Consider the following 27,998-nt stretch of genomic DNA (forward strand, 5'->3'; position numbering starts at 1 on the left):
AATCGGGTATTTTGTTTCTGCAGATTGTGGCAGTTTGGTCGTTTAGTAATAAAGAAGATATAACTGGGTTATTTCAGAATCTCAAATTGTCTTATGTTTAATTTCAACTCCCAAGTTTTTTGCACTTATTTCTCATATTTGTGATTATTTTGGCGAGCGGTGTCTCAGAAGATACAAATGTGCTTGCTTAGGTTTTTTTCTATCCAAATGCGCTATTTTTTTCATTAAATACCGGTTATTCATAATATTTCATTTTTGTGAAGCCCGTTGTCCAAAGTTTTATAAAAAAATCCAATTTCGGCATCAAAACTCTATATATATGTATATAAGAAAGTGAATATGCTGCCGACAAACATTTTTGTTTGGGAACTACGGCAGCAACTTGACAAGGCTTTGTTGTATTGCAATAAAATTGGTCGGAAATAATAAACAACTGAACAAAAGACTACGTTGGTGCCAGTTACCGATAAAAATACTGAGAGCAAAGTAAACTGGAATGAAGGATACGTTGTGAAAAACTACCCACAATATTCAGCTTAAAATACAGGGTCGATTGTAACGAGCTGTTTTGGATCAAAGGCACAACTTGAAATAAAAAATGGTGAAATAATTAAGAAAGAACAAGTACGCTTGCCTGATCATAGGGTGATGTTAAAAACAAATGTTACATTAATTTTCTTTGTGACAACTTAAAAAGAGGGAATTTAAAAAATAAAAATCGTAGTTTTTCAAAAAAAAACACAAAAAACTGTTAGTAAAGCAAAACAAGCAATTTTGCTGCTTGCTCTATGGAATATTCCTTCCTCCCTATGTTGTATTGAAACAGTGGCGAATTGTGATGTCACAAATAAACTTGTGCTGAATTGATGCTGTCCATATATGGTCTCACAACGTAGTCGGTGCTGAAAAAAAAACACAGACATGTTTCAGTGATTATGAAGAGCACAACACAAAAATAGCCTCTTTTGGAAACACAAATACACTTTTATATGCCAAAAGAGCTCTGTTTGGATTATGTATGTGCCTGGGAGCATCAGTAACTGAATATTTAATAAAAATCACAGCTTGCAGAGTGGAACACGAGACACCAACTTTCAAACAATTACATTTCTTCAGCATCATATGGCAGAGTTTGGTTTGTGGAGATCAAATTTGGTTGGGCATTTAAATAACCAAAAAAATTACTGTGATAGTGTTCACCAAAAAGCGACCTTAAAAATGATCTGAAAACGCATTGAATGCAAATGTGCAAAAAAACTATTCTGTTTTTGATTGAGCCATCAAATTGGCTTGTAATGGAGACATACCTGAAATAAAATATCAGGCCAAATGTAATAGAAATTGGCAAAGCTGGAAGTGCTCTTCTGTACATGGCCAGGAGGATGAGCGTCAAACATAAACCAATTAGCACAGCCACAAAACAAGCAAGAGTTGTATTCCAATCCCCAGATGCAGCAGCTTTGCCAATGAGGACACTGTAACATTTTAAGAAAAAGTACATAATTAAGTAAAAAGGGCAAGAAAAAGAGGAAGATGTTTTTTGAACACCAAGTGATAATTTAGGGGTTTTTAAATGGTAAAATAAAGATTATTCAAGATACAAGATTGGTGTAATTTGTTAAAAGTAGCAATAAACCTGTAAAAAATAAAATCTCCAAGTCCAAGTTTTACTCCTTTATCTTCTGGTTCCGCTACCTCTGGAAGGGGTCCATGCTGATCACGGGCCCTTTCCCTCGACTCATTACTCGTACGAATTTCTACCTGGATGTAAATATACATAGGATGCTGTTATGGATTGATTGTCAATAGAAATCATTTATTGTTCTACACAACACGCACAGTTGCACACACACAAACAGGCAGATGATGTCCACATATTAATGTACGTCATAAAATTATAATATGATTCCTGAACATGTGGATAAATCTGGTCACTTGTGATGTACACTCACTTTTGTGATTCACAAGAGTTAGTAACAAGCACCAACCAAACAACAAATCGTTTAAATTAAAAAAATAAATTAATCAACTCACAACATCACCAAGTCAAGAAACTCATGAAAGTATCAGTTTTGATTCATGCTCAAGATTTCGTGATTTTTGATTTGGTTTCAGACTAAATATCTAAATATCTTGATAAAAAAATAATGAGTAAATCAACCCCCAAAAAACACGTTTTAGATTGTGAAACAGTAAAGGTACGAAATGAAATGGAAAGAACAAAACCATGTTGTTGGAACAACATAAGATCAGCAACCAAATCAAAAGAAGCAAAACTACATCTTGTTGATTTAGCTTGCATTGTTTGCATGACAACAACTAGTAGTGTTTCATGCAGTACGACAACTTGCAAGCACTAAAACTGACCTGGTTCGCGCTTGGACTGACCTCATTTTCCCGATCTTGTGTCCACGCGACATCAAATCCCGCTGCTGATGCTGAGTCTGTTGTGTCTGTTCCATCGGAACGTGGAGGAGCCTGAATAATATTAGCTGTTGTAGTAATGTTAGCAGAAATTATATTTGCGACTTAGAATAGTTGTGGAGTCGGAAATGCAAAAAATACCATGACTTCTTTAGTTATTGAGATCTGCACACAGGTATGCACACTGTTTTGACCGATAAGATCTCATCAGTGCTAATGGTGACTGTAGCGATGGACTAGCTTTTAAACTAACAGGCATACAGATTCCACTTCGTGGTACCTTTGGGGCAAAGTTAACATTGAATTTGAAGAGATATTGCAATACAAAAATTCATGTGATTTAAATCTGAATTATTGCATCTATGGTATAAGACCAAATCCAAATTTTAGTGACGTGATAACCACAAATATTTAACTTAAGTTGACATTTTTATACAAAAGGAGAACAAAAATATTATCGCAGAGTTAAGGGTCATGTAATTTTTTCATGGCTTCACAACCTTGGTTGTGCAGATCTATTGCTTTTGTAATTTGCTTTGTTTTGTGTTAAATCTTAAAACAAATTTCATCTTACACATGTTATTCACATTTAAACCTAGTTAGTGTGAAGATTTATGCATAGTTGTTTGCGATTGAGTGTTCATTTCAACACAATACAAAGTGAAGGAACACAGGTTCACAAGGTTTGCTTTCTAGGTTATAAATATTTCAAATCCAGCCACACCAAAACCAAGTGAGCAACATGACAACTTCATGATTGTGTCAATAATAACCAAAGGAGGGATCGTTACTTTTATCTTATTGTCGTTTTTTACAGTGAGAAATTGAACAAAACTATTTAGAATTTTACACGAGAAATATTTTACTGATAAATGAATAAGAACAGTTGACTGTTTAACATTTGAAAGTTGGAAAAATAAAACATCAAAAATTGTCATAGGGAAAGATCTAGCTGTTACATCAGTGCTGTGGAAAAAGTGTAGCGATGTTGAAATAAATTCCAATAAATACCCTTTGATTGTTTGATTCTTCTTGTGCCATCCCCACCATCCACATCATACCAGATGAATAAATAAGTGCAGGAAATAATGGTTCGTTTCTTTCCTGTGCCATCTCAACCAACACTTTTAATGGACCTACATTATATTAAAACAAAGGTAAAACACAGGAATAATGAAAAATATACAACCTAGTCTAAAAACATTTGACTATATAAGTCATAAGATCACCTTTAAATTTACTTTTACCGTATATGTATATATCATGGAATCACAGGACTTACCACCAGGGCACAGCACAGCAATAAGATCATATATGGAAATGAATGCCAGAATAACCCATGCAGTCCATTCTGGCAAATACTTGATAAACACCAAAGCCATGAGGGCAGACACAACAATTAAGTAGGCTTGTTGAAGTAACAAAGGACCTAAAAACATTTGTAAGATAAAGAAAGGCAGAAAATGTGCCAAAGGCACTTTGATATTTGAAGTCTCCTGCAAACTAAAGGCACACCAATCCATCACACAAATAAATTCTATACATGGAATTGAAAAACTAATGCCAATACACCAGTAATTTTAAGCAATCTTTTTTATCACTGGTGTGCTTATCATTAGTGCTGCGAACTGACAGACTTGAGTTAAATCTAAGCAACCACAAAAGCAGGCAAGCGAATGCAGAGAAAGCAACTTAGGTCAGTGATGAGCACAGTAGCGTTCGAAACTTTGCTCTTAAGAATCAGCATATAAGCTTTGGCTTTTATACTCAGTGCAAAAGAAGCTTTTATGATAGCAAGAAATATTGTTTCTGCAATAAAGGATCTCGAGCACATGTAGTGAATTAAATTTTCTTGACACATCATAGGTATTTTTCAATGACTATTATGTGCACTGTATGCATAGGCGCGTAGTCCGGGGGGGGGGGTGGCGCCCGCCCCCAGGTTTTTCAAAAACAACGAGTGGCTTTTACGCGCGTCTGTCCGCACCATGTAACTCGTCGCATTCGTAACGTTCAAAGAAAAAAAAGAACTAAAAACAATGTGTTTCTTAAACGACGCACACAAAACATGTTGACCTAGTTTCGCTTATGTAACTGACATCGGCAACGTCAGTCCCGCAGTATGATATACCAACAGGTACTTATTGGTTGTGTCGTAGACCGATCTCGTGCGTTCATCGTTAACGTCGCCCTTTTAGTTAATACGCCTCATGCATTGAAATTCAAACACAGTTTTTCGATACTTGATGACATCATAGTAACAAATTATGACGTCATAATATAGCCGCCCCACCTCGAAAAATGAAAACTAGGCGCCTATGACTGTATGATTTGCAAACAACATGTTACCTTTCCAGTGAATGCAAATCATTCCGACCACACCAAAGTTCCAAAGTACAATCGCAAGTGTAAAAAAATCCATTGCTGCATTGTAAGCTCGCAATACTTCCACCAGATAAAGGTAAGCAAAGAGAAAAAGCAACAAGAACGAGGACAAAATTAACCAACCATGGATAAACTTGTAACATCTGTAAAATAGAGGCTTGTATCACATGGAAGGTATTGCGATTAGAAATGTTTATTGTTATTTAATGACAAGATTACTTTTTCTACTACTTTGTGTTAGTTTTGCGATGTGAACATGTAAACATAAATATGAACATGCATTTAACACAAATGGTGCATATACCTAAAATTTATATATTAAACATTAAGACAATTACTGCACCTACTTTTTTTACTAAATGACCAAACAATCTACCTGTACTTGTAGAGTATGACTAGAAATATTGTCATGACAACAATAACCCCAATCATAATAAGTGAGTTTGCCACAGACTCCCAAACAACCTGAGCGGTTCCTGCATTTTCAGTGTGGAAGGGAGTGTAGACAAGATATTGACCCCCTGATTGGTCAGTGTAGTATGACACAGACCTGGCAAAAAAGTGCCATCATTTATTTCCATACAGTTTGTATAAAACTAAGGCTCACACAGAGCTTTCAGCCATAAAAAAAGATGAGAATAATCTTGCTTCAATGACAAAAAAAAACTCACGTCACAGTAGCCACGACCACAATCATGCACAAAGTAACTGGAATAAACAAAGAAATGACAGTGCTTGCTCCATATCTTAATTCTTCCTCCGTCTCTGTGAACATAAACACATAATTAAGATAACAGCAACCAATAAGTTAAGTTTATTTTTATATCCCTTACCTGATTCAGTACGTTGGCGCCTCCTTTGTGGTCTTGGTTGTGCTTCACTCTGTTGTTCTGTGCCAGAACTGCAAAACAATATTCAACCATTTCTTACTGTTATTAGTTTAATTCCCTTCCATAAAGTATAAACCATCAACTTAAATCTGTGTTCCAGATGATTATAAAGGGACACAAACAAAACACCTGGCTTAGTTTATGTCTGTAAACGTGATTTGCGATTAAAATAAAAATATCAATAGTATTTCAACAAGAACGTTCACGATAAACTTACGACGTGTTTTCCCGTGCCGGGTTCGACATTCTTTGTTCGTTTTCGAGCAAACTTCTGCGCTCACTCAATGATTCAGCCGAAGAATTCATCAACCGCTTCTAACAAAAACAAACCGCCCCTATACGTTTATTTTAACAGAAACTTAACACTTTAAAGTATCATAGGAGAATAGGTACTTTTAAATGTACTTTAAAGTGTCTGGTATTAGTTCGGTAAGAAAAATATAACGATTAAATTACGAAAATAAACTTCATGTAACATTCGTTTTGTACTATCTGGACTTGTGTTGATTTTTTTTATCAAGTTTATTAAAAAACACCTGAATTCTTGCAACACAGTTTACATAGTAAAGTAAAATAAGCATAAACTTGTAAATTACAAGTTTTTGTTTCCTGAAATTGCTCACATTTACGTTTTTCTATGATTTTGCAAATTGATTCGTTTACCTATCAACCAATTTTCTCAACCAAAGCATTGAACCCCTTTCTAATAACAAATTTTTTTTAGAATTTTTTATGGGCATCACGCTTTATGTAAACAGTGACCAAGTCGCTTGTTACTTGTTAGGTTCAATTGAGGAGCACGTCTTTGTTTTTTTGACAAAACAGAAGTTTGATAACGTTGATATGTATGTCTTTTTCCCCAGACACAGGTTTTGTCAGAGCAAATGATGCTTATGCAGCAAAACTTTATTATTAAATGTCATTTTCAGGTTCTTTCTGCACTTACCTGAAAATAGTTTTTGGATGAATGAAGGACAAAACAGTTATTTCGTTTGCAAAACAACAACTAGGCTGTAGCAAAGTGTTTGCTGAAATCAGGTAGATGTTGGGCAGAGGTCTTTCAAGTGTATTCCGGTTTTCAGCTGCAGCGATTTGTGGACTGACAGTATCCTATTATGCATTTTACCCCAAAATAAAAGAAAGAGAACTTCTCCGTAAAATGAAAAGATTGGATGAGCTTGGACGATATGAAGAAGTTCGCGAACTAAGCAAGTCGCCATGGTTAGAACACTTCAAATTTGAATTTAAGGAAGATTTATTGACAAATTCTGATAAAAAAGAATCTGAATCTTCACCATGAACTTGCCTGTTTCAAAATGTTTAAGTTTTTTTCTTATTTCAAAAGAATTTATTTACAGAAGTAAACAACATCAAAAATGTCAATAAAAGATCAGTAGTGAATGGGATATAAATAATTTATCGTTAAAAAATTATTTTATCATGAACAGTTTTAACATTTTATATATGGTGGCAGTTGAAAGCAGCAAAAACCAAGTTTTTTGTTTCTGTATCATATTCCTTAAAAATACAACCGAGATTAAAACAAGTGCTTTAGATTGGTGGTATATGGAAATAAAACATGCAGCCAATACATGGGAAGAGCTATACACAAATTTATTTATAAAATAAACAGATCAAGCCACACTTTCTAAAACCAAAATTCCATTCTCGGAATAAAAGTAAGCACTGTATGGGAAAATCACTTCACCGGTTCCTAGAATAATTCTCACAAAACATATTGTGATGTCATCAAGGCAACAGAGCAATGCGGAAGGGCTTGGAGAAGCAGACATGCAACTTTGAATAAAAAACACAAATTAAAATCCTTTACACTGGGCAGTGAAACTGGTGTAACCCGGAGGCCTGATTGGTGACGTCCAATGTGCTGAGCTGGTTCTTTTAAAGTAGCGAGCTTTGATTTTGTTTGGAAACAAATCGGTAAGGCTGACTGGCTCCAGAAGGCCGTGAAAAACATAGTCGGCCATTGATAAGCTGTTGTGATGTTGTTGGATCAACGCAAAGTTTAGAGCAGAACCTGAAATTGTCATAACATTGCTGTAAATATCTCAACTACACAGTTCGGTTGTGTAAAGTTCTGTAACATGTAGTGCCTTTTACTAGCCAGGGATGTTGTGTATAATTTTTTCAAAATATTTGTGTTTCATTTTCAAAAAAAATTGGTTGAACAACACACGTTTGTCCTATTTCGACAGCATAAAAGAGTTTTGCAACCTTTATCCAAATATAGCTCTGACATCTATAAGTAAATTTTTTGTCATAAATATTTGAGTTTATTAGTGCCCCTTGTATAAATCCCAGCCCAACCAACTTTATTTGCCAAACAATTAAACCAGTTAGCAGTCTTGTATTAAGGCAAAAGATCTCCAAAACATTTTTAAACTTAATTGCCTTTTCAAGTGCTCATACAATAATCACATGTACCTTTAGCCCACGTTGGTATTGGTTTTTTAGGTTCATCTTCATTGTCAGTGCTGTCGTCACTTTTTAGATCTTCAATCACATAATCAGTGTTAGTTGAAGGTAGAAGGGGTCGACCTGGTCCACGGGGGGTCATGTTGTAATTGTCGTGAGAATCCTGACAAGAAAATTAGGATAAATTCACAAACTGTGAAACATTTTGTTCCCGAATTGGTTTAAAGTCAGGATTTATTTCTAGTTAAATCCTAAATTCATGACAACTAAAAACAAATGTTTGAGAAAAAACAAAATTTTCATTGAAAACGCTCAGAACAGTTTTAAATCCTTCTTTCATTTCAAAACGTTTTTTATTGTGTATTTCAATGCATCTAATGCTGCACAATATTGAACTATATAAACATATTATCTCAAACCTCTAACAATGCACTTGTGTGAGCTGTCTTGGAGTAAGTCGAGTTGAGCTGTTGCTTGGCAGCCTCCTACAAAAATACCCTTTCTTTTAGCAAAGCAGTTTACATATTCAACTGTAACGACCATATGGTGCATTTATTTAACACTATATGGGAACATTTTTATGACATCATTGTTTGATTTTCGTTGCAAATGTGGAATGCAAAACAGATGATTTGAACACACAATTATCGAAGTTGCTAAGACAACTATGTACACACAGTAGCTGGCATGCAGTCAGCACATTAGCTTTGACTTTCGTATTTAAAGTTATTACTTGTAAGCTTTACAGAAATTTGGATAAGATTATCCATGGCTATGTTAACATTAAACAACATTTCCCAAGACAAAAATTGTTGTGATGGAATTAACTTACCTTCATCTTTTGCTGCATTTCAGCTTTTTCTTTTTGTAACATCACCCTTCTTTCCTGCTCTTCTCTGAGACGTCTCTGTAAAATAAAACAGTGTTATATTAACTAATGCTAATCAACCCAATAGCAAGTGGTTTGAATGAAGTTTGTTTAAAACAGGGGTGTCTAAACTTCTTTTGATGTCAGCAAATTGAACTGGACTAGTGCTTTTTATAAAGTTTTCTACCATAAAACCTTAATCCCATCTTGGACAGGCCATGCGAAACACAGTTTAGAACCCACAACCTTGGGCCACCTGAAATGCTGCTGTAAGCCTAATTTTTTTGACGGCCCTGGGGTAAAGGTGGTAATCTAGTTCACACAACGTCCCTCGTAATCAGGCAAAGTTTATGAAATAAAATCCAGCACTTCTATTTTTCATCCTGGTTAATGGTAACCCTGTCTGAAAGTTGATTTAATCAATAATTATTTCACCTGTTTCTCCTCTTCTTCCCGTATCCTTCTTTCAGCTTCAACCTTTTGTCGAAGAAGTTCTTTCTTTTGTCTTGCAGCCTCCTTGCGTGCTTCCTTCTCAGCCTGAACATGCACAAATTCATTTATAAAACACAACAAACTTCCACTACAAGAGCAGATTTCATCAGAAAATATAAAACGATTACTGCCCTAAGCAAGCCACCACATCAGCATGACCATAGACAAATACATTAGCATAATTATCATAAAACTTCTTTACTTACCTCCAGTTTTTGTTGCGCAAACCTCTGAGCCTCTTCACGGCGCTCTTCTTCTTGATGCTGTGACAACAAGTCAACTTCAGTATATTTTAAATAATTGTGGTATGTTGTTAGGTGGAGTTCTCACATAAATATCTAGATTTAAAATTGGAAGATTTAAGACTTAATAGGAACCTGCATAAGCTCTTCCTCTTGTCTTCGTTTTTCCTCCTCCCGAGCTCTTTTCTCTGCCTCTTTTATTCTCTTCTGCTCCTCTTTCTGTCGTTTCTCTTCTTCTTTAATGAGACGTTTTTCTTCCATTCTTTTGTGTCGAGCAGCTTCTCTTTCTTTGCGAGCTTCTTCCCTTTGATCCTAGATATAAAATAAACGTATTTTATTGGCAGTTTAGCATTATTTCAAAAAACAATATAAAATTATTTTATATAAAATAGTAAAAATGTTTTGTAAAATTTAACAGTATGTGAAAAATTGATGCTTATTTAGTTTTTTTGTAAAAAACCTGAACTTACAGCAAGTTTTTTCATATCTTCTTGTTTCTTCTTTTTCGCTGCAATTTCCATCGCTGCTTCAAGTTCACGCTTCCTACGTGATCTATCTTGTTCCTCTTGCTCTCTCTTCCTCCTCAACCTCTCCTCCTCTTCAGCAGCTCGTTGTTGATGTTCTTCCATTTTCTGTTGCTAAGGTAGAACAAGACACTTGACAAAAACTGAAAGCTAGGAAATTAACATCGAAAAAAATAAAAAATTTAAAACAACAAAAAAACACTATTTTGCCAAGACTTATTATCAAACAAAAATACTCAGAGGATGAACAATTAGTGTGGAGTGCCAGTCCGTACCTGGATTCTCTCTTCTTCAAGCCTTCGTTGTTCTTCACGTTGCTCCTCCAGTTTTCTATCAAAATATTTTTTCACTTATCAGGTTTTAGAAACCACACAAAAATTAAGGTTGGCTTAATTTAGTTCCATCAGGCCTCGACTAGAGTACTTAAAACAATTTATACATGTATGATTTACACATTTTTTCATTTATACAACAATGTCACACTCACTTTTCCTTCAGTCTCTGTTCCTCCTGTAGTTTCTTCTCCTTCCGATGTTGACGAAGTCTTTTTTCTCTCTCTTCCTCCTGACAAATAGTAAGAGTTAGAATATTTATTCTATTCATATCAATAAAAACTACTACAACAAATATAAATCCTTTCATAAACACATGATAAACTTGCCTGTTCTTTGAGGCGAGCCAACTTTTCAGTCTCCTCCTCTCTACGTTTTGCTTCAGCTTTTGCCTAAAAGTTTTTGTTAAATAAATATGCCAAAAATTGCATTGGTGATTGTTGTTAACAGTTTTAAATTATGAGTGTAAAGAGACTGGCCCATATTGCTATAAACACTGTCATGTTTAAAAGAAGACGTTTCGGCAAAAACTTATGCCATCATCAATTGTCTCTTTAAACTCAGAATTTTGAGAAAACCCGTGAGTTGTGTTCTTAAGTTTTAAAATCATTCAAGCATTTTAACACAGTGTTTACCAATGTTAAAATTTTCTCAGGGCTCAATAAATATAATTTGGCATTAAATGGTTTTCTTCTGGATATTGCATAATTCTGCGACTTTAGATTTAAATGTGACCCAATTTAAAAAAACATTTTATTTTACCATTTTCTCCATTATGTTTTGCATCTTCACAACTTCCTCCACCTTACGTAGGTTCTTGCATCGATCCGCATCAGCTATCTTCTGAGCCCAACGATCTTGCAGTTTATCTTGTTTCTCACGTTCGGCCCGTTCTCTTTCTTCACGAAGTTGATTTGCTCGTTTTGCTCTATCCTCTCGCTTTCTGCATAAAACACATTCGTTTTATGAAGTATTTGCGCTACTCCCCAAAAGATTAAGGGAAAATGTCATCTGGTGGTAACTGACAAATCTGTCCTTGCCTCTCAGATATCCAAAATTACTCACAAAACACTGGTCTTTGTGAGTAACATTGGAAACCCAATCAAGGATTATACAAAGTTAAACCATGATTTTAGTTTGCTTACTGAAGTATTTACTCCCAAAGAATCACGAAAACATGTCAAAAATGCAACATGAATCAGCCTGTTACATCTGGTGGTGACCGACAGATCTGTCCTTGTTTGTTAGATATCCAAAATTACTAATACTGATCTTCTGCTACAGTCATAGGCGCCTAGTCCGGGGGGGCGGCGCCCCCCCAGATTTTTCAAAAAAAACGGGTGGCTTTTACGCGCGTCTGTCCGCACCATGTAACTCGTCGCATTCGTAACGTTCAAAGAAAAAAAGAACTAAAAACAATGTGTTTCTTACACGACGCGCACAAAACATGGTGACCTAGTTTCGCTTACGTAACTGACATCGGTTGTTGCAACGTCAGTCTCGCAGTATGATATGTCAGCAGGTACTTATTGGTTGTGTCGTAGACCGATCTCGTGCGTTCATCGTTAACGTCGCCCTTTTGGTTAATACGCATCGTGCATTGAAATTCAAACACAGTTTTTCTATACTTGATGACGTCATAGTAACAAATTATGACGTCATAATATAGCCGCCCCCCCTGGAAAAATGAAAACTAGGCGCCTATGGCTACAGTTGTGACTAACATTGGAAACTCAATAAAAGAAGTTTTTTAGTCTCACCGTTTTTGTTCAAGAAGTTTTGCTTGTTTTTGTTCCTCCATCAGTTTCTGTCGTTCCTCATCTTTGCGTGTTTTCTCCTCCAGCATTTTCTTCTTTGCCTCCAACTCAGCCTGGAGCGAGAAAGCAGAAATAAGTTAAAGTCAGAACAAAATATTTTATCAATGAAATAAATTACACTTTGTTTTCTGTGCAAAATAAAGAACAAGACATTTTTTATTTGTGTTCCACAAAAATAAATGTGTTTTTGTCATTTTAAAATCAATTGCAATTCGTTCATACATATTTGAACAACATGTGCTTTAGAATGTAAGACCAGTTACTAAATTCACTTTTTGTGTAAGTACTCCACAACAACTTTTCACCCAATCTAACCTGGGTTTTTTTTTTATGTCATTTGTCTGTCATTGACCCAATTTTTTTAGAAATGTCACAAAAAATAAAAACCGTTTCGGACACAATGCCCCAAAGGAAATTGGCTGGTAGATTATTCAAGTAGCTTACATTTTTGCGAACGAAAGTATTATAACGTAAATGACCAAAATAAATTGAAAACGTCCTAAATTTTTGCTGGCATTTCGGTCATTTGACAGAAATGTTTTAGTGAAAAAAAAACCCAGAATCTAACTACCCAGCAATTTACAATTCCAATCATGAGACTTTTTTCACCTGTTTGTTAACTTTCTCTGGGGTGTTTCTGTTAATGAAGGACTTGAGTGTGGTGTTGAAATTTGCAAACTGTAGGTTTGGCATCCCAGAAACAAATCGAGCGTTGGCCGGAGATGCTCGGACCGGTGTTCGCTTGGCACGACTGGCTTCTGTCGATCTGTCCAGTTTGCTGGCAGAGTTTGTTGTCTTGGCTCTCTGTGGGAAAACATAAATTTGTTTCACTCTTTGCTGTGAGTTGCAAAGAAACAATCGACTTGATAATTCTGTAGAAAATATTGGATCATCAAACATGGTAACCATAATGTTGACCTATCTGCGATTAAACCATATCTGTTGCAATTAAACTCCTATTTCATTACATTTTGAGTGCAAATTTGATTTTCTGCCAGTGAATACTATCTATACCATAACCACATGGCACTTTACCAACTGGAAAGACAATTGGTTTTAACAATAAACTAGATTTCAAAACAAGTTGGATTGCCAATCATAATTTTTGATATTTGTAATTCTTGCAAAGCCATGCAAAGGTATAGGGACTTGGATAATTGCCAGTAGTACAAATTGAAATCATCTCAAGCACAGCGAAGATAATATATTCACATGATATAATGTAAATTATAAACAATACAAAATCACAAACCACCAGAAAAACACTACAAAGCCCCACAACCATTGAAAACTAACAAATCTATTAGCAGAATCAAACCATGCTAAATTAGATTTGGAAACATAGTATAGCTTCATGCGATAAAAAATGATAAATTCTGAGAGACAACATGCCAAGAATGAATAGTTTGTCATGAAATAACATGCATTTAACTACATGTACCGTTGAGCGAAGTGTTTTTGTTGTTCCCGGGGTGTTCCATTCAAACTTCTGTCAGGTTTAAATAACAATGTATGCAAGGCAACATATGCATGTAATAATGATAAGACATTGCCAAAGGAAAACACAGATGACGTTTGGAGTCAGAAACCAAAGGCTGCAGGAGGTTCAGTATGCTAACAGTGCTTAGTGCTAGAAAGACTTACCTTCTGTTTGGGTGGACTTGGTGTTTTTAATAAACTGCTGTTGGAGGCAGATATTGCCGCACCAATTTTGGCTCGAGTACGCTTCAGGGAACCTACAACATATAAATTTAAAAATATGTCATTGCAAAATATATATAACAGCCTACAAAACCAAGAAACTACAGCAATGAGTAGTGTCTTAGGACAATACACAAGTTCATATAATCCGGACAAATGGAGTTCAAAATCAAAAAGGATTTATTGTACATGCCAAATCAGCATTTCTGCTGTAAGTCTTTATTCATGGGCAAAAAAGGTCTTGGTTAAATTGAAAAACTGATTGTGAAGCATAAACTTACCTGATCGGACACTAGGTGGCGGTTTTTTAATCTTTGTTCGAACAACAGGTTTTGCAATCTTTGGCCGTGGTCGCTTGGATGCACTCGCTGGTTCAGAGTTTTCTGCACATAAGTACACGCATAACAATAAAATGGTTCGTAAAAATTGCAATTAAAATGTGACTTAATATACAAATTAAAGTATTGCATACAGCACAACGGTGTAAAGTCTATGTTGTTGTAAATAGGACTGAGAAAGCTATTAGTTTGTGAAGTAAGGGTCGGTTGTTCACATGAAAAATTACCCTTCTCATTATGTTCCTCGTGAGAATCAACATCCATATGATGTTCTTCTGTTGTTTCTTCATTTTCCGTTTCAGCTTCTTCAACTGGGGGTGGTTGAGACTATCAAGAAATTTGATTTCAAAATGTCAAAACTTGATTTTACATCAACAATAAACTTAAAATTAACATAGAAAATAAGAGAAGACAGTGTATTAGTTGGGAAATACCCAAATGACAACAGTATTCCTTACGGTTTCTTCGATGTCGATTTGAGCAACTTGTAAAGTACGATTTCGCAAACTCTGTCTTGTAGATCTTCGTTTAGCTGCAAACCCACCTATTAAATATACAACATGATGATCAACAAGTTAAAAATTGCTGTGACATCGCACATAAATATGCCTATCACATTAATCAACTGTTAAACATTACCAAGCACTCTGCTTGATTTACGACTGATGCGCACTGATTTCCGGGAGTTTTGTAAGACGACCTCTTCTTTGGCAACCTCAGTGTCCTTTACCTTGTTCTTAGTTGTAGCATTGTCTTCCCTAAGAAAAGTAAAAAAAAACATTGAAAATTTTGGTATAATCAAAATAAGAAAACAAACATACTCTTCATCAGAATCTGGAATAGCAAATATCATCTCACTTGTTTCCAATAAGTCTACTGTTGGGTTCATCTGCAAACATATTTAGTTAAGTCCCAGAAATAAACAAGCAAAAGGAAAGATTTAAACACTTAGGCCAATCCAACACATATGACGGAGCGTGGCACCAGTAGAAGTTTTGTTTTATGTGACCACATGCTTGTATGTCAGCTGAGACAACATAACAAACTATACAGGCAAAAAATGTGTATGGACCAGGACTTAATGCAACAACCACCGCTTCTCATAAATAGTATCTTATAAAGGTATTCCCCACATACACAAACTCTCAGTTTGACAAGCTTTACCAGAGTGTGGCTATTGTCCTCCAGGACAACAGTTGCAGCTGATGAGGAACAAACTGATGAAGAAGTTGTGTCTGCATCACCATCCGTTTCCATGCATGAGGCATGTTCTTCCTTAACATTTGATTCCTCGGCAACAGGTGTTTCCATAACAACCACATCAGCGACATCCATGTTTGCTGGAGCCCCTTGCTTGATTGGAGTTAAAACCACAACAGCAACAGGACTGTTCTCTGATATCTTTGGAGTTTTGGGAATTTCTGTATTTTCGGACTCTTCGAAGACATCATTGACTGGTTCAGGTTCAACATCTGGAACTTCTGGTTGTTGTGATTGCTTCCGTGACTTTTTAATTGGTTTTGATTTCACAGGTTGTGGCTTTTCACTATTTTTTCTGCTTCTTTTGTTGTTGTGAGCGGGAATGACATCAAACGTTCCGTCTTCATGAAGTAAAACACTCCGCTTACAACGTACTGACAACTTCTTTGTCACTGTTAAAATAAATTTTAACACACTGAACATTGACGAAAATGTTCTGCTACTAGCTCAGTCCATTTAGGACTAGTTTTTAAAGAACACCTTTTTCACAAGTTTTACTTATATACTTTCGTGGCCGCAGTACCTTTCATTTTTGGAGTTGGCCTGACAAAGTTTTGGCAATCTGACAATTCTACCACTGGCGAACTGTTCTCAGATGTGACAGATCTGCAATATATAAATTAGATTTACATGTCAGGTACAAAAAAACCATAGGCAAATGTCAAAAATTTGAGCAACAAACAGGTATTGGCAGTGGAATGTTTCAAAAACATAGCGAAGGTTTTAGAATGTTGGGAAATAAATTTAAATAATACTCTGTCTGCTTTTTCTTCCTCCCCCTTCTTCCACGTGCAGGAGTGGAATTAACAATTGACTGAACGAGGGAATTGGCTTCAGTAGAGAGCGACATACGATCAACACTGATTGTTTCCATTGCAACAAATGATTGCTTTGTTCGGCGTGAACTCCTGTTTTTATACCAAATTATACATAAATCACATTTGTTTTAAATCTCATTTGCATTAAACAACAGCTATTGTGTTCCATATTACAACATCCAAGCCATGCAATGTACAACCTACAAAATTAACACTTCACCTTCTAACAGTTTGGCTAATTGAGGACCGCTTTTTAGTTATTCCTCGTCGACTCCTGGTTTTTGCTTTTGCATGGGGCGTTTTTGGAATGTGTTCTTCAATTGGCGAAGACACGTTTTCTCCTCTAAACAAATAAGGTTTGTTTGAAAAAACATGTCTTAAATCAACAGTATGCAGTATTTCACTTACAGAAATTCTGCTATTTCTTCTTTTACTGCATCATAGCTTCTTTCAATAGACTCCTTTGCATCATTCAGAAGTTTTTCCTTCTGTTTCCAGAGGTTGATACCAATGCTAACATCATCCCATGCAAGATCATCTTTGCCAAAAACCTTGTTCTCTGATAGTGAATTCCTAAGACACAACCAGTGTCAAAAAATTAACAATTCAAATGTTTTGCATGACTAGTCTTTGCAATCAATATATGTATATATGTGATCGTTCAAAAAATAATTTCCCCAAAACAATTTAGCTGAAGTGTTTTCTGCAAACACATAGCTGGCATGATTGGCCTACAGCACATGTCTGTATTTGGTTATCACAGTCATTGTGTCGAAATTATAAAGTAGCCAAGTACCTTCACTAGGTCTCCTAGAAGTCAGTAAACCTAGTGATCTAGAATCATTTCTACATAAACATATGCATATGTTTAAAAGATCAATGTTGGTGATCAACTTTAAATTGCATTATGAGGGGGAAAGGTATATACACACCAGATTGGAAAGTTTGTTTTTTTTCGCGAAGGATTTTTTTCGGCGAAAGGTAATTGCGCAAATGATCGCAACATTATCTAATTAATATTGCACGGATTATTGGTAAATTTTCGTAAAAGTGCATGAAGGACACGACATTTTTTCCAATCTGGTATAAATACTGGAGTGTCACAATGCTTGCACATAAAAACACTTGGCTGCAAAGCCAATGTACTTTACATACATATGGCATTTATTCTCCTGACACAAGAAATCCAAAAATTGAAAATTCATGAGATAGACAAGCTTGGACTCAAAAGTGGTATAAATCTTACAAATAACATACCAAAAATCATTTGAGACAAGCGGAATATATCCACATTCAGGTTCATCCCATAGAGGAAACGGAAGATGGTTGCTTGACTCCATGGCAGTGTGAAGGCGACAAAATTTTTACATGAATAGTGCAAGAAGTTCAGGTAATTTTCCAGCTTGGCACGATGGAACCTATTTTCATTTTTAATATACAATGCGTCAAAAAATCTAAAGACAAAATAAATTCAAAGAGGTTTACTGCAACGTTTGCAAAGACAAGAAAGTTAAGGATTTGCATAATTTCAAAAACTTAGTTATTAAAATCGGCATGAAAGCAAAAACAATAAAAAGACGAGTTTGTCCAAGATTCGAATACATGGACGTAATATTTTCTTATCTCTTAGTGGAAACCTCACTTCAGTCGGAATTTTTAAAAAGCTACTTGATGCGTTTTCAGAAACAATCTGCCATAACCACAAACCCACGACTCGTAACTTCACACAAGCACTGAAATGAAATTGGCTTTTTTGTATTTGGCGCAAAAATCGCTACAGCGACTAACGTCCACATGAAGCGCTGTTGAGTAATTATTATTATTTTTAAATGATTTCAATTTTGTCCTTTTCCTTATTATGCAAAATCAACACTACTACAACCAATTTTAACGCAATCAGGAAAAAGAGAGTTAAATATCTGAACCTTGGGTGATTTATGTCAGTCATGTCGACCAGTTTTTTGATGCAACGAATAGACACCATCGGAAATTACGGAGACAAATATATATGGATGTGTGTGAAATCCCGACGCACAATCCTAATTGGTTTATTTTTTCAAAACATTTGTCATAGCTATCCTCACCCGACGTTTAATAAAAACAAACTATTACCCACACAACGGCAAATTCGTGCTTCTACTCTGGCCTGTATTTTTTCAACTGCAACCTTAACCGTTTACTTCCAGCAACACAGTATCAGTTTTTCTCAGCGCTCATAGAAGTTATGAATACAGGAACAAGTATCTGTTGTGGCTGAATGAACAGGAATTTTATTTGACCCAGACACCAACTTCGTCAATTCACATAATCTGCCATCCCAATGTTTCAAAATTATGATAAAACATCAAACACTAAATTCCGACAGAACACAGAAAATGCACAGCACTAAAATAAAGACATAGAAAAGTAAATATGGGAGAACTAGTCACTGTCGAACTTGATCGAATTTACAGTTGATGAATCAATGTTCCCCCCTCTGTAACTGCCACGCTTTTTCTTGGTTTTCTCGTGGCGGAAACTCTTGCCCTTGGTATGTTTGAGTGTATCATATGCTGCTTTGCCCCAGGAGTCGTTCTGTTAAACACATATTTTTGTTGTGATCACTGTGATTATAACACTGTTCAGAGTTTTACATCATGGTTATATAGATTTGTTAAGGTCATCACCCTAACATGACACAAAAATAAGGACATTTCGGAAATATTTTTGGAATGCAACATGGTTGGAGCAGAGACAAGAAAAATACAGCTATCAGTTGAAAATAAGGAAAGTAACAATTTCAAGGACAATATAACATCTCCAGTTATACATGTGCACTTCATGTGGTCTCTTTCTAGGACCTGCAGCATATATGACCAACAATTAGTTTCTACTATTTTTCTGCACTGTTAAAAAAAAGTTTGGGGAAGGGTTGAAAATAAGATAATTTATTAAAACAATAGAAACCACAACTAACATCTGTGCTCTAGCATATGCAAAAAAAACACATTTAGGAGCTAAATCTTTTTTCTTTCACTCATCCTGAACATTTCCTTTGAAAAAAGACTTAGCAAAAGGAATATTTTACCTTGGTTTCGAAGGAGTTGCTGGAGAACTTATGATTCACCTCAATTTCTTCGTCGTTGACTCTACGAAATGGTGTATTAGGTGTGGACTGTTGATTCAAGTGGGAAGGAGGGATTTTAAGGTAAATGCAAAATGCTACACTTTAAAAGGATTTTAAGGTAAATACAAATTAGCATATTTTATTGTGTACAGTTGAACCTGGAATGAGATTTTGCAAACAAAAGTTCCAATATTGGAAACAGGGGGGAAAAAACTTACTTTTTTATCAGACTTTTTTCCAGATTTAGGAGTTTTGTTTGTGGATACTGGTGTTGAAACTGGGGTCTGCATTTCTAAATTACAATAAACCGGTTACTGTGTTTAAACAAACAACAAATGTTCCAAGAGTAGTATTACTGAGTTAAGAAATCAGTATTTGGTTAACTTTGTTGGTGCAAATTGTGTAAACCAAGGATGCTCATAATTAATCGCAGGAAGAGAAAATCAACGGAATTACGATAAGACAATCATACTTTCAGCAGATTGAAATTACAATAAAAATAACCTTGTGTCAAATGCAGTTTGTTGTAAAGAAAACAGGTTTCATTATTTAATGAGGATATTTATATTGTAATTTTGATGTAAAGTTTCCACCTGTGTTACGCACAACAAGTGGCGTTGGAGAAGGTTGATTTCAGGAAGAAACCTTAAATGTTGTTTTCAGCAGATTCGGTAAAGTATTCAGTATTTTGTTCACCTGATATGGAGTCATTGGCCTTTTCCTTTTTGGCTTTCTTTTTCGGCACCGGCGTAGTATTTTGTGATTCTTCTACAAAAACAAAGCATGAAAATAAGGAGTATCTACACAAGTATCTTGGCTTTAACTGTGACATTACCTTTCCTTTTGACAGCAGCTTTTGGTGTGGATTTTGCCTTCGGTGTCTGAGAACAACATAAAATTAAATACTTGCCAGACCAGACATAATATGGTTGGGGAGTTAACAAACAAACCTTTATGATGGAAAGATTGCCGTTAGTCAGTGCTTTCTTGGCTGTGGTTTTCTTTTCATCTTCACTGCTAGATTCTTCTTCAGATGAGGAATCCGAACTTGATTCAGCTTTTTTTGCAGCAACTGCAGACAAATATTTTATAACTGTTATGTGTGATCCATTACTGTAAATGCATTAGCAGTTCAGCAGACAACATATTGTTGTGTAAAAATCACCACTCATAGAGGAGTATATAACCAGTTAGATGAAAATTATCTTCATTTACACTATGAAAACATAATTTCAAAACAGAAGTTTTATTTAAATATCCAATAATAATTTATTGATATTTTTTGAAATATATCTTTGTAATGGCCCTTTCAACAAGTAGATGTGTTACAGTCTCTTTTGTTTCTCTAGATTTTTCTACAAACCAGATTTAGGAGCAGGTTTTGGTGGCGGAGGAGTTGAATCATCATCAGAATCACTTGAATCATCTGATGTTGAATCGCTTGAATCACTGCTGTCTTTGCTTTTTGGAAGACCTTTCACAATAGCTACTGGCTTTTTAGGCTTAGATGGCTTGGCTGCAAATCAATGTCTTTTTTAGGTTTTACAACAAATCTATGAATCGAGGTTTATCAACAGTGGTCACTCAAGGAGATACAAACAGAGTCTGCACTAAACGCAATATACAATTGCAATTTCTAATTTTTATTTATGTGCCAGGCTTAAGTATTACTGTGTAGAAGTGGTACAAGGCATGACAGGTTGGGAACCACTGCTACAAACAGTGAATAGTAGTGTACCTTAACACGCTATGAAGAGAATTGTTTACCAATTTCATATGAAGCTGGTGGTGGTATGGCAGCTTTTTTATTTAAAACTTTCTTTTTTGGTTCCTTATCTTCATCAGACGATTCTTCATCACTCGAATCTTCCTCACTTGAACTTGTGTCAGCTGATTTTTTCACTGCAGATGATGGAGTTTTTGTGGCGACAGGAGTTGAGATTGCTTTCTTAGCAACCGCAGGCTCTGCCAAAATGATAAAAGCATTTTTCATTCAGACAGAAAGTTGTTTATAATGAGAAAAACACTTCTTTCTGTGATGCACTCCACTAATATGGACGTTCCTATCATTTAAAGTAGCAATGTGCCCATCTCTAACAAAATGAAATAACAAAGCTGACAAAAAAATATTGTCTTTTTTCAAAGTAATCTTGTTACTCCCCAAAAATAATGTTAAAAAAATGAACCAGTGCATCGCAACACCCTTCCTGGAAACCTCCGCACAAATGTATAATATGCACAAGACTGTTTGGAAAGCAAGATATAGAAAAAAAATCCACGTCACACCAAAACATTTTGACAATGTAAAAGTTTGATACATACTACTGCGTTTTCCAGAAAAGCAACCATCAGTTAATTCTATGAAGATTCGTGCTTACCTTCATCTGACGAATCAGAAGAATCACTGTCGTCATCAGATGAGGACTCTTTGGCAGCTGCTTTGGCTGCTGCAGCTTTGCTTGATGCAGACTTGGTCAAAACCTTCTTCTTTGGGGCCTCATCTTCATCGCTTGAATCTTCATCATCACTATCATCTGAATCGGAGGAAGAAGCGGCTGCTTTCTGTGCAACTTTTGGTGACTTAGTATTTGTTGGGGTTGGTTTGGTGACTTTTGCGGGTTGGTCAACTTCCATATCTTCATCACTATCATCATCATCAGAATCACTCTCTTCCGATGAAGATGCTGCTTTTGTTTTTGTGGTGGCACTCTTCTTTGACACTGTTACCACCTGCAATAGAAAAGTCAATCTTAAAAGATGAAGTAAATAATTAATATACAAAATTTCAAGCTACAAAATTTGCTACTATTCATACCGTTCAACAACAACCAAAAAGTTTATTTACTGGTTTCGTTTGAACTTTAGGTTTTTCATCTTCGTCACTTTCTGATTCATCTGAATCCTCCTCAGAACTGGACTCAGGTTTTTTCTACAAAATACAAAATTCAGTATCAAAAAATGTTCCCTTCTACAAATTTCTGTCAAAACGGAAATAAGGGTAACACAGACCAAAGATTAAATGTGTTATCATTGAAAAAACTGTTTTTTTACCTGGACTGCAGCGGGTTTCTTAACAGGTTTTTTCTCTTCTTCTTCTTCTTCTTCACTAGAATCACTTTCTTCCTCTGATGAGGAATCCTCAGGTTTTTGCACGACAGGAGTTTTGTTTTTCACTGCAGATTTTGGTGTGACTGCAGGTTTGACCTTTGCAGCAGGCTCTGCAGAAACATATGCATTGTGTGTTGTTTAACGTATGTCCAATTATCCAATACATTTAAAAATTGTAAATGTTGCAAAAAAAATGTCAATAGCATCATCAGTTATTTTTTTTAATATCTAAACAGAACGCATTGGTTAACTAATGGAGAATATCATTATTCAATCATAGAAGTATATTAACTGCCAGCAGACTAACCTTCATCAGATGATTCTTCGGATGATGAATCTGACGATGAGTCAGAACTATCTTCTTTTTTTTCTAAAATACCCAATCCACAATAAACACATGCTTGTTTACTATAGGGCATATTTTAAATAAATTACAAACCTATTTTTTGTGCTTTGGTGGGTGGAGCGTTTTCCTTCACAAAGTATTAGAAATAAAATTAAATTCCAGAAAAAAATATACAAAATTATCATCCGTATCTAACTTACCTCCTCATCTGAACTGCCTTCACTTTCAGAGGATGATTTTGGGTCTGCATTCCTCTTCTTTGTCGCAGGTTTTGCCTTTTTCTGAGATGACTGCGTTGGGGCAGTTTCCAACCATGACTTGTAAATTGCATACAAGCTTGGATGGTTTTTGTCTGGAATTGACTGAAAGGAAGAAAACATTTCATAAATTTTATTGAGAATTGAGTGGATTTCCAACATGCAATGCAAAAACATTTGCTGTTGATAAAATAATGCTATTAACACTGTTACGTAGTCTATAGTCATTCCTGGCCAGTAGTACTTACCGACTGGGAGAGTTCTTTAAACTCCTTCGCTAACTTTTTGAAGTTACACTCGATTAGAAAACGGTACACAAACGGATACAATGCGCTGCGTGGAACAGACATTCTAAAGCACACAGAATATTATAGCAGCACAGCGCTATTTTAATAAGAAAGACCTAAAAACGAATCACAACATTGTGCAACAGAAAATACATAGCAAACAATTACTTCAGCGAACAGGTTTATGAAACGTGGACCTGACTGAAAAAGTGAAAACCAACGTAAGGTATGGAAAAGCATGGCATGTAAGCAATCGGATGACCGAAACGCACTTCCTGGATATTGTTACACTATTTTCCCGCAAACTAGTTGTACTAAGTAGGGGTATGCAGAGACTTGGAGTAGAAGTTCATTAATTATATTTGGAGTACAAAAAATGTAGATTGCCAGGAGTGGATTCGGAGTTCGACCTCAAAAAATAGGCGTGTTGTGACGCATGTATCAGTTGATTTGAGTGTGAATGTGTGCAGTTGATATAGCTTGATATGCAAACGATAGCGCGACGTGGTGTTTTGGGAATTTAGTTGGCCGAAAAACTGATCCTTATCAACACACAGTTTCCAAAACGACTCTTTGTTGATTCTGAACGATATGATATAATAGGGCGCAAATTATACATTGTTTTTGCGAACATATCTTTTACTGTTTGTTGTGCTAATTGTTCCCTCTATGATTTATATCATGTTTCCGGAACGGCTGATGCATGTGTCATTTAACAACTTCCTTTGATTTGGCAATATCTGTACACAACGGCATGATCTACCTATTGATTTAGATTATGTTGTTTCGGGCTGTTTGTGCAATAAACGTCATCAGGTTTAAAATTCAACCAGTTTTGGAATGTTTAGCCAATCATTGACGTTTCTTGGTCTGTTACACAATACCGAAAATGCCTTATAAATAGTTTGTACAATAAGCTTGTCGCAAAATGGTCGAATTTATTGCCTGGCCGGTTGACAAAGCTAAGAAGTTCTGAATGTGAGAATCACAAACAAAGAAATCACCGTCCTTAGCGTAACAATACAAACGCAAAACAAGATAAGCTTGGTAAAATTTAGAAAAATATATTTCGCCCTATTGGCATCGTCAGTTCCTTATTCAAATTGAATTGTCCTAAAGTATACCAATAGTCTTACCCTGTAGACACGTGTTTTGTGTTGTATGTCCAGCTTTTAAAAATGTTTTTGTTAAATTCCAGGGAACCTAAAATACAATGAATTCGCACAAAAATGACAGGAGATTCTCTAATTTTGATACCGTTTATTTAGACATAGACGAAACACAGGACAAATCACATGGTGTTGACGCGACAGGCCAATATGACAGGTCAATCAAAAGAAAAGTCCCAGTTTTTATTATTATAGTCGGAAGAAATCGTATTCATTTAAAAAAATCGCAATGATCTGCTCAAACAACAGGAAGTAGATTTTGATAAAAGGACCACTTGGGACTGTTCGAAGGAATCGAAACAATGTGGTGAATAATAGTAATAAACAAATCAGGTTTTCATATACACATTTATCACGAAACCATTTATTAATTTTCGCGGCGAATCACCACAATGCAAATCACAATCAAAATGGCGATGGCCAGTAAGGCGGATAACTCCTGGTTGTACGACTGTTGATGTTCAACCAAATCCTGATATTCGTGAATAATTTTCTTCGCGTCCTCACTGTCGGCTCGGGGAGCTGATGGTGCTCGCTTAGGTGTGATTATAATAGGACCCGCTGAGTATCTCTGAGTATCTCCGAGGATTTGAACATCACGGCGGCGGCGACGACTTCCAGTAGTACCAGACCCAGAACCAGACCCTGAACCTGACCCGGACGCAGATAGATCTTCGCCGCACTAAAAACATGGACTGTGGTTAGAATATTTAAGTAAAAGAGCATCCGAAGTTACTTCTTTGAAAATAATAAACCGTCAAACCAAGCATTATTGTTTGTAATTTTACGTACCCCAGAGGAACATGCGCCAGCCTCGCGATCGCATATTATGACGTTACAATGAACGTAAATAGCTTGCTCGGTGTCGCTCACGTTGGTCCACACAAAAGACTTGAAGCAAAACCGCCCGAACAAAGGCTCAGCGTTCCTTATGAGTTCAATGGTTCCAGGGTAATCGAAATCATTCATCGCCTTACAGCTGTATAAAGTAAGGATTACTTCCGGTCTCTTAAGAATATACGATAGAACCTTTCATCCACAATGGGATATATTGGTGTGGCTTCGGGATCGTCCACGGCTGTAGCCCAACATTCTGTCATCTGCGAAGCAAAATAAACACGTTAAAAATACATTGCCAAAAAGTTTTACACCCATATCTTGTGTATAAAGTTAAAAAACATATGTCCCACAACCGTTTACAACGATCTCTTATGTGATCAAAGGTATGTTTGAAGCACCTCTATTTGGAAGTTGTCTGTAGTGTCGGGAAGGTCACACAGACGAACTTCGCCGCAGATTTGAGATGCAACAACAACTCTGTCCCCGTCCTCCAATTTGTCTTCGAAGTCTTCGCTTTCGTACAATTCAAGTTTGATTTCAAATTCTGCCTCGACCGGATCAGCAAAAACTCCGATTCTCCTACGAAGATATAAAAAAAAGCATTTATTTGTTTGTTGTTTATCTTTAAATGCACTGCAGAAGAGCACTTACTCGATAAAAGGTCTAACTTCAGCAGATGACAACAACTCGTTGGCGGCAAACTCACAAGTGAAGTTGATGCTGAAAATCCTGTACCGTTGGATTGGGTCGGAAAGGTCAAGGTACTTTGCATTCCATACAACATAGGAAAGAAAGATCTTGTCGTCTCTGTTCTACGCAATCAAAAATATTATGCAAAATTACTTAAAAGAAAGACAACATCAAACGTCTCTGGACCAAGTATAAGCATACCTCTACAATAGGAACGCACTGTGTGATACTGAAACTGAAGATAGGATTGTCCACGTTTGCAACACATGCCGGATCCACTTCGTCAGGCTTGGTATCCCAGCTTGGTGCGATGTACAGAGTGTCCCCATCAGTGGCGTTCAATTGCTCGAAATCGATGTCATCTAACCTGTTGCAAACGATCATGAGAACAGCAAAACAAAGGTTAGTTGTTTGATGAAACAAATACATAGCAATGCACTTACAATATAACCGGATGCTCACTGCATTGGATGCCTTGCTGGACCTCGAAGGGACAAACTTAACAGCATTCAGGAATGTTACACAATGACACTGGCATAAACAGGAAACAAAATCTTACCTGCGGTGACATTTAAAGAGAATTCTTCACGCCATCCTTGACTTCCGTCAGTTACAAACATCACCCTTACGTGGTTGCCGACCAAGTTGTACACCTGGTTCGCGACAAACGCGCCTGCATCATAATTCCCTACTCTAACAGAATCTCCCTCAGCTTCAGTTTCTCTCTCGCCCCAATTCAACTTTGTGTGAAATAATGTTGGTGGTTAAAAACACTCACAATAAACTTCGAATTTTACAGAAAAAAAATTGCCACTCACGAAGAGAAAATCATTGCGGTTGAAATCGACATTTGTGACAAATGTGTAGTTGCATGCTTTCCCGAACGATTGAAATTCCCAAACACACATGGCGCAATGTGGATAAGTCCCTCTATTTACAGGATCCACCGGTGACAGCACGGTAGTAGGTAGTGATAAAATGGAAATAGAACCCCCGCAATCATCAAATAAAACTGTAACGGATCGGAAATCTTTTTGAAAATTTTGCGTAAAAAAGGATTGAATATTTATGTCGTCTTTTGCGAAGGTGAGGAGGTTATTTTTTAAACGATCCTTTGGAGCAAACAACGCACAAAGAGTCTGCAACAAACTTACCCAACTGGTAGGAGAAGACTAGCGTCGTATGTGCAGAGCTAACATCGCAAAACAATCGAATTTTATTCCCACTCGAACGAACAGCCCCAAGTTCGTTTCCGTTGCCAGTGAATCTACCAAGCATATCTCCTATAACGTCACCATCCATTTCCCATAACTGTCAAGCATTTGTTTACTTGAAGCGAAATCTAAATCACCTTCAGAATAGTTCGTCGTTTACTTACAGTACAATTGTCGTTGAAGCCAATCATCCCTGTGGACATGTACACAAAAAGTGGATTGCTCGCATTTATGATTGCTGTGTAGTTCTGGCATGTTTCGTTGACCATACACTGACCCGAATTTTGGTTAAATTCGTAAACTACTCCGCAACTTTCAACTGAAAAACGTGTATTTAGTCGCATGAAAACTTCCAAGTTTTTTGTTCGCCAAACATTTAGCTAACTTACCTCTTCTGATAAGAACAGCCAAACAAACAAAACACCACGTTTTCCAAACCGCATGCATCATTTTATCG

General features: G+C 36.2%; 3 protein-coding genes across 5 annotated transcripts; all 3 read right to left on the bottom strand.

Annotated features, from left to right (window-relative positions):
- Positions 1–388: 388 nt before the first annotated feature.
- Positions 389–17,972, bottom strand: LOC145910175 (uncharacterized). 2 transcript variants are annotated; one of them, XM_082997202.1, is made up of 32 exons: positions 17,782–17,972; positions 16,933–17,097; positions 16,745–16,867; positions 16,462–16,614; positions 16,230–16,312; positions 15,611–16,098; positions 15,268–15,335; positions 15,086–15,204; positions 14,905–14,990; positions 14,674–14,773; positions 14,390–14,491; positions 14,052–14,143; positions 13,849–13,896; positions 13,017–13,211; positions 12,351–12,460; positions 11,353–11,533; positions 10,920–10,982; positions 10,746–10,822; positions 10,534–10,588; positions 10,205–10,372; positions 9,870–10,046; positions 9,699–9,755; positions 9,436–9,537; positions 5,481–5,572; positions 5,186–5,359; positions 4,774–4,952; positions 3,707–3,853; positions 3,436–3,560; positions 2,389–2,478; positions 1,637–1,761; positions 1,308–1,475; positions 389–902 (listed from the first exon to the last, which is right to left on the bottom strand). In XM_082997202.1, exons 1-32 carry the CDS (start codon positions 17,862–17,864, stop codon positions 842–844), a joined length of 4,056 nt encoding a protein of 1,351 aa, XP_082853328.1. In that variant the 5' UTR covers positions 17,865–17,972; the 3' UTR covers positions 389–841. The 2 variants fall into 2 exon arrangements, with proteins under 2 accessions (XP_082853328.1, XP_082853329.1); XM_082997203.1 differs by lacking the exons at positions 389–902; positions 1,308–1,475; positions 1,637–1,761; ... (4 more) ...; positions 5,186–5,359; positions 5,481–5,572 and adding exons at positions 6,505–7,734; positions 8,142–8,295; positions 8,552–8,617; positions 8,965–9,039.
- An 809-nt stretch (positions 17,973–18,781) lies between these two features.
- Positions 18,782–23,740, bottom strand: LOC145911563 (uncharacterized). Of its 2 annotated transcripts, none has more exons than XM_082998951.1 (15): positions 23,590–23,740; positions 23,285–23,446; positions 23,178–23,211; positions 23,046–23,108; positions 22,682–22,848; positions 22,476–22,559; positions 22,009–22,360; positions 21,398–21,595; positions 20,994–21,146; positions 20,581–20,702; positions 20,466–20,511; positions 20,327–20,398; positions 19,849–19,922; positions 19,592–19,678; positions 18,782–19,098 (listed from the first exon to the last, which is right to left on the bottom strand). In XM_082998951.1, exons 1-15 carry the CDS (start codon positions 23,689–23,691, stop codon positions 18,946–18,948), a joined length of 1,869 nt encoding a protein of 622 aa, XP_082855077.1. In that variant the 5' UTR covers positions 23,692–23,740; the 3' UTR covers positions 18,782–18,945. The 2 variants fall into 2 exon arrangements, with proteins under 2 accessions (XP_082855077.1, XP_082855078.1); XM_082998952.1 differs by having other exon boundaries at positions 18,988–19,098; positions 19,592–19,652.
- A 1,424-nt stretch (positions 23,741–25,164) lies between these two features.
- LOC145912163 (uncharacterized) lies at positions 25,165–27,991 on the bottom strand. Its single transcript, XM_082999572.1, has 12 exons — positions 27,931–27,991; positions 27,706–27,860; positions 27,482–27,638; positions 27,146–27,339; positions 26,887–27,067; positions 26,771–26,825; positions 26,529–26,694; positions 26,289–26,449; positions 26,036–26,216; positions 25,827–25,897; positions 25,561–25,776; positions 25,165–25,411 (listed from the first exon to the last, which is right to left on the bottom strand). Exons 1-12 carry the CDS (start codon positions 27,989–27,991, stop codon positions 25,165–25,167), a joined length of 1,845 nt encoding a protein of 614 aa, XP_082855698.1.
- Positions 27,992–27,998: the final 7 nt, after the last annotated feature.

The sequence above is a fragment of the Ascidia mentula genome, chromosome 8 (genome assembly GCF_947561715.1).
Source record: "Ascidia mentula chromosome 8, kaAscMent1.1, whole genome shotgun sequence".
NCBI classification, from domain to species: Eukaryota; Metazoa; Chordata; class Ascidiacea; order Phlebobranchia; family Ascidiidae; genus Ascidia; species Ascidia mentula.

What these genes read in the sequence shown, in the direction of transcription:
- LOC145910175 (XM_082997202.1), bottom strand. Translation starts at nt 17,864, where the DNA reads ATGGAGTCAAGCAACCATCTTCCGTTTCCTCTATGGGATGAACCTGAA. An exon ending in CAAAAACACTTCGCTCAACG is followed by an intron (nt 13,212 to 13,848) that starts GTACATGTAGTT and finishes GTTTTCCCACAG; the next exon opens with AGAGCCAAGACAACAAACTC. An exon ending in CAGAGAAAGTTAACAAACAG is followed by an intron (nt 12,461 to 13,016) that starts GTGAAAAAAGTC and finishes TTCTCGCTCCAG; the next exon opens with GCTGAGTTGGAGGCAAAGAA.
- LOC145911563 (XM_082998951.1), bottom strand. Translation starts at nt 23,691, where the DNA reads ATGTCTGTTCCACGCAGCGCATTGTATCCGTTTGTGTACCGTTTTCTA. An exon ending in CACCAAAGCACAAAAAATAG is followed by an intron (nt 23,109 to 23,177) that starts GTTTGTAATTTA and finishes TGGGTATTTTAG; the next exon opens with AAAAAAAAGAAGATAGTTCT. An exon ending in CTAAAGTTCAAACGAAACCA is followed by an intron (nt 22,361 to 22,475) that starts GTAAATAAACTT and finishes TTTCTATTGCAG; the next exon opens with GTGGTAACAGTGTCAAAGAA.
- LOC145912163 (XM_082999572.1), bottom strand. Translation starts at nt 27,991, where the DNA reads ATGATGCATGCGGTTTGGAAAACGTGGTGTTTTGTTTGTTTGGCTGTT. An exon ending in CTCTTTAAATGTCACCGCAG is followed by an intron (nt 26,826 to 26,886) that starts GTAAGATTTTGT and finishes AATGCTGTTAAG; the next exon opens with TTTGTCCCTTCGAGGTCCAG. An exon ending in AGTGAGCATCCGGTTATATT is followed by an intron (nt 26,695 to 26,770) that starts GTAAGTGCATTG and finishes CGTTTGCAACAG; the next exon opens with GTTAGATGACATCGATTTCG.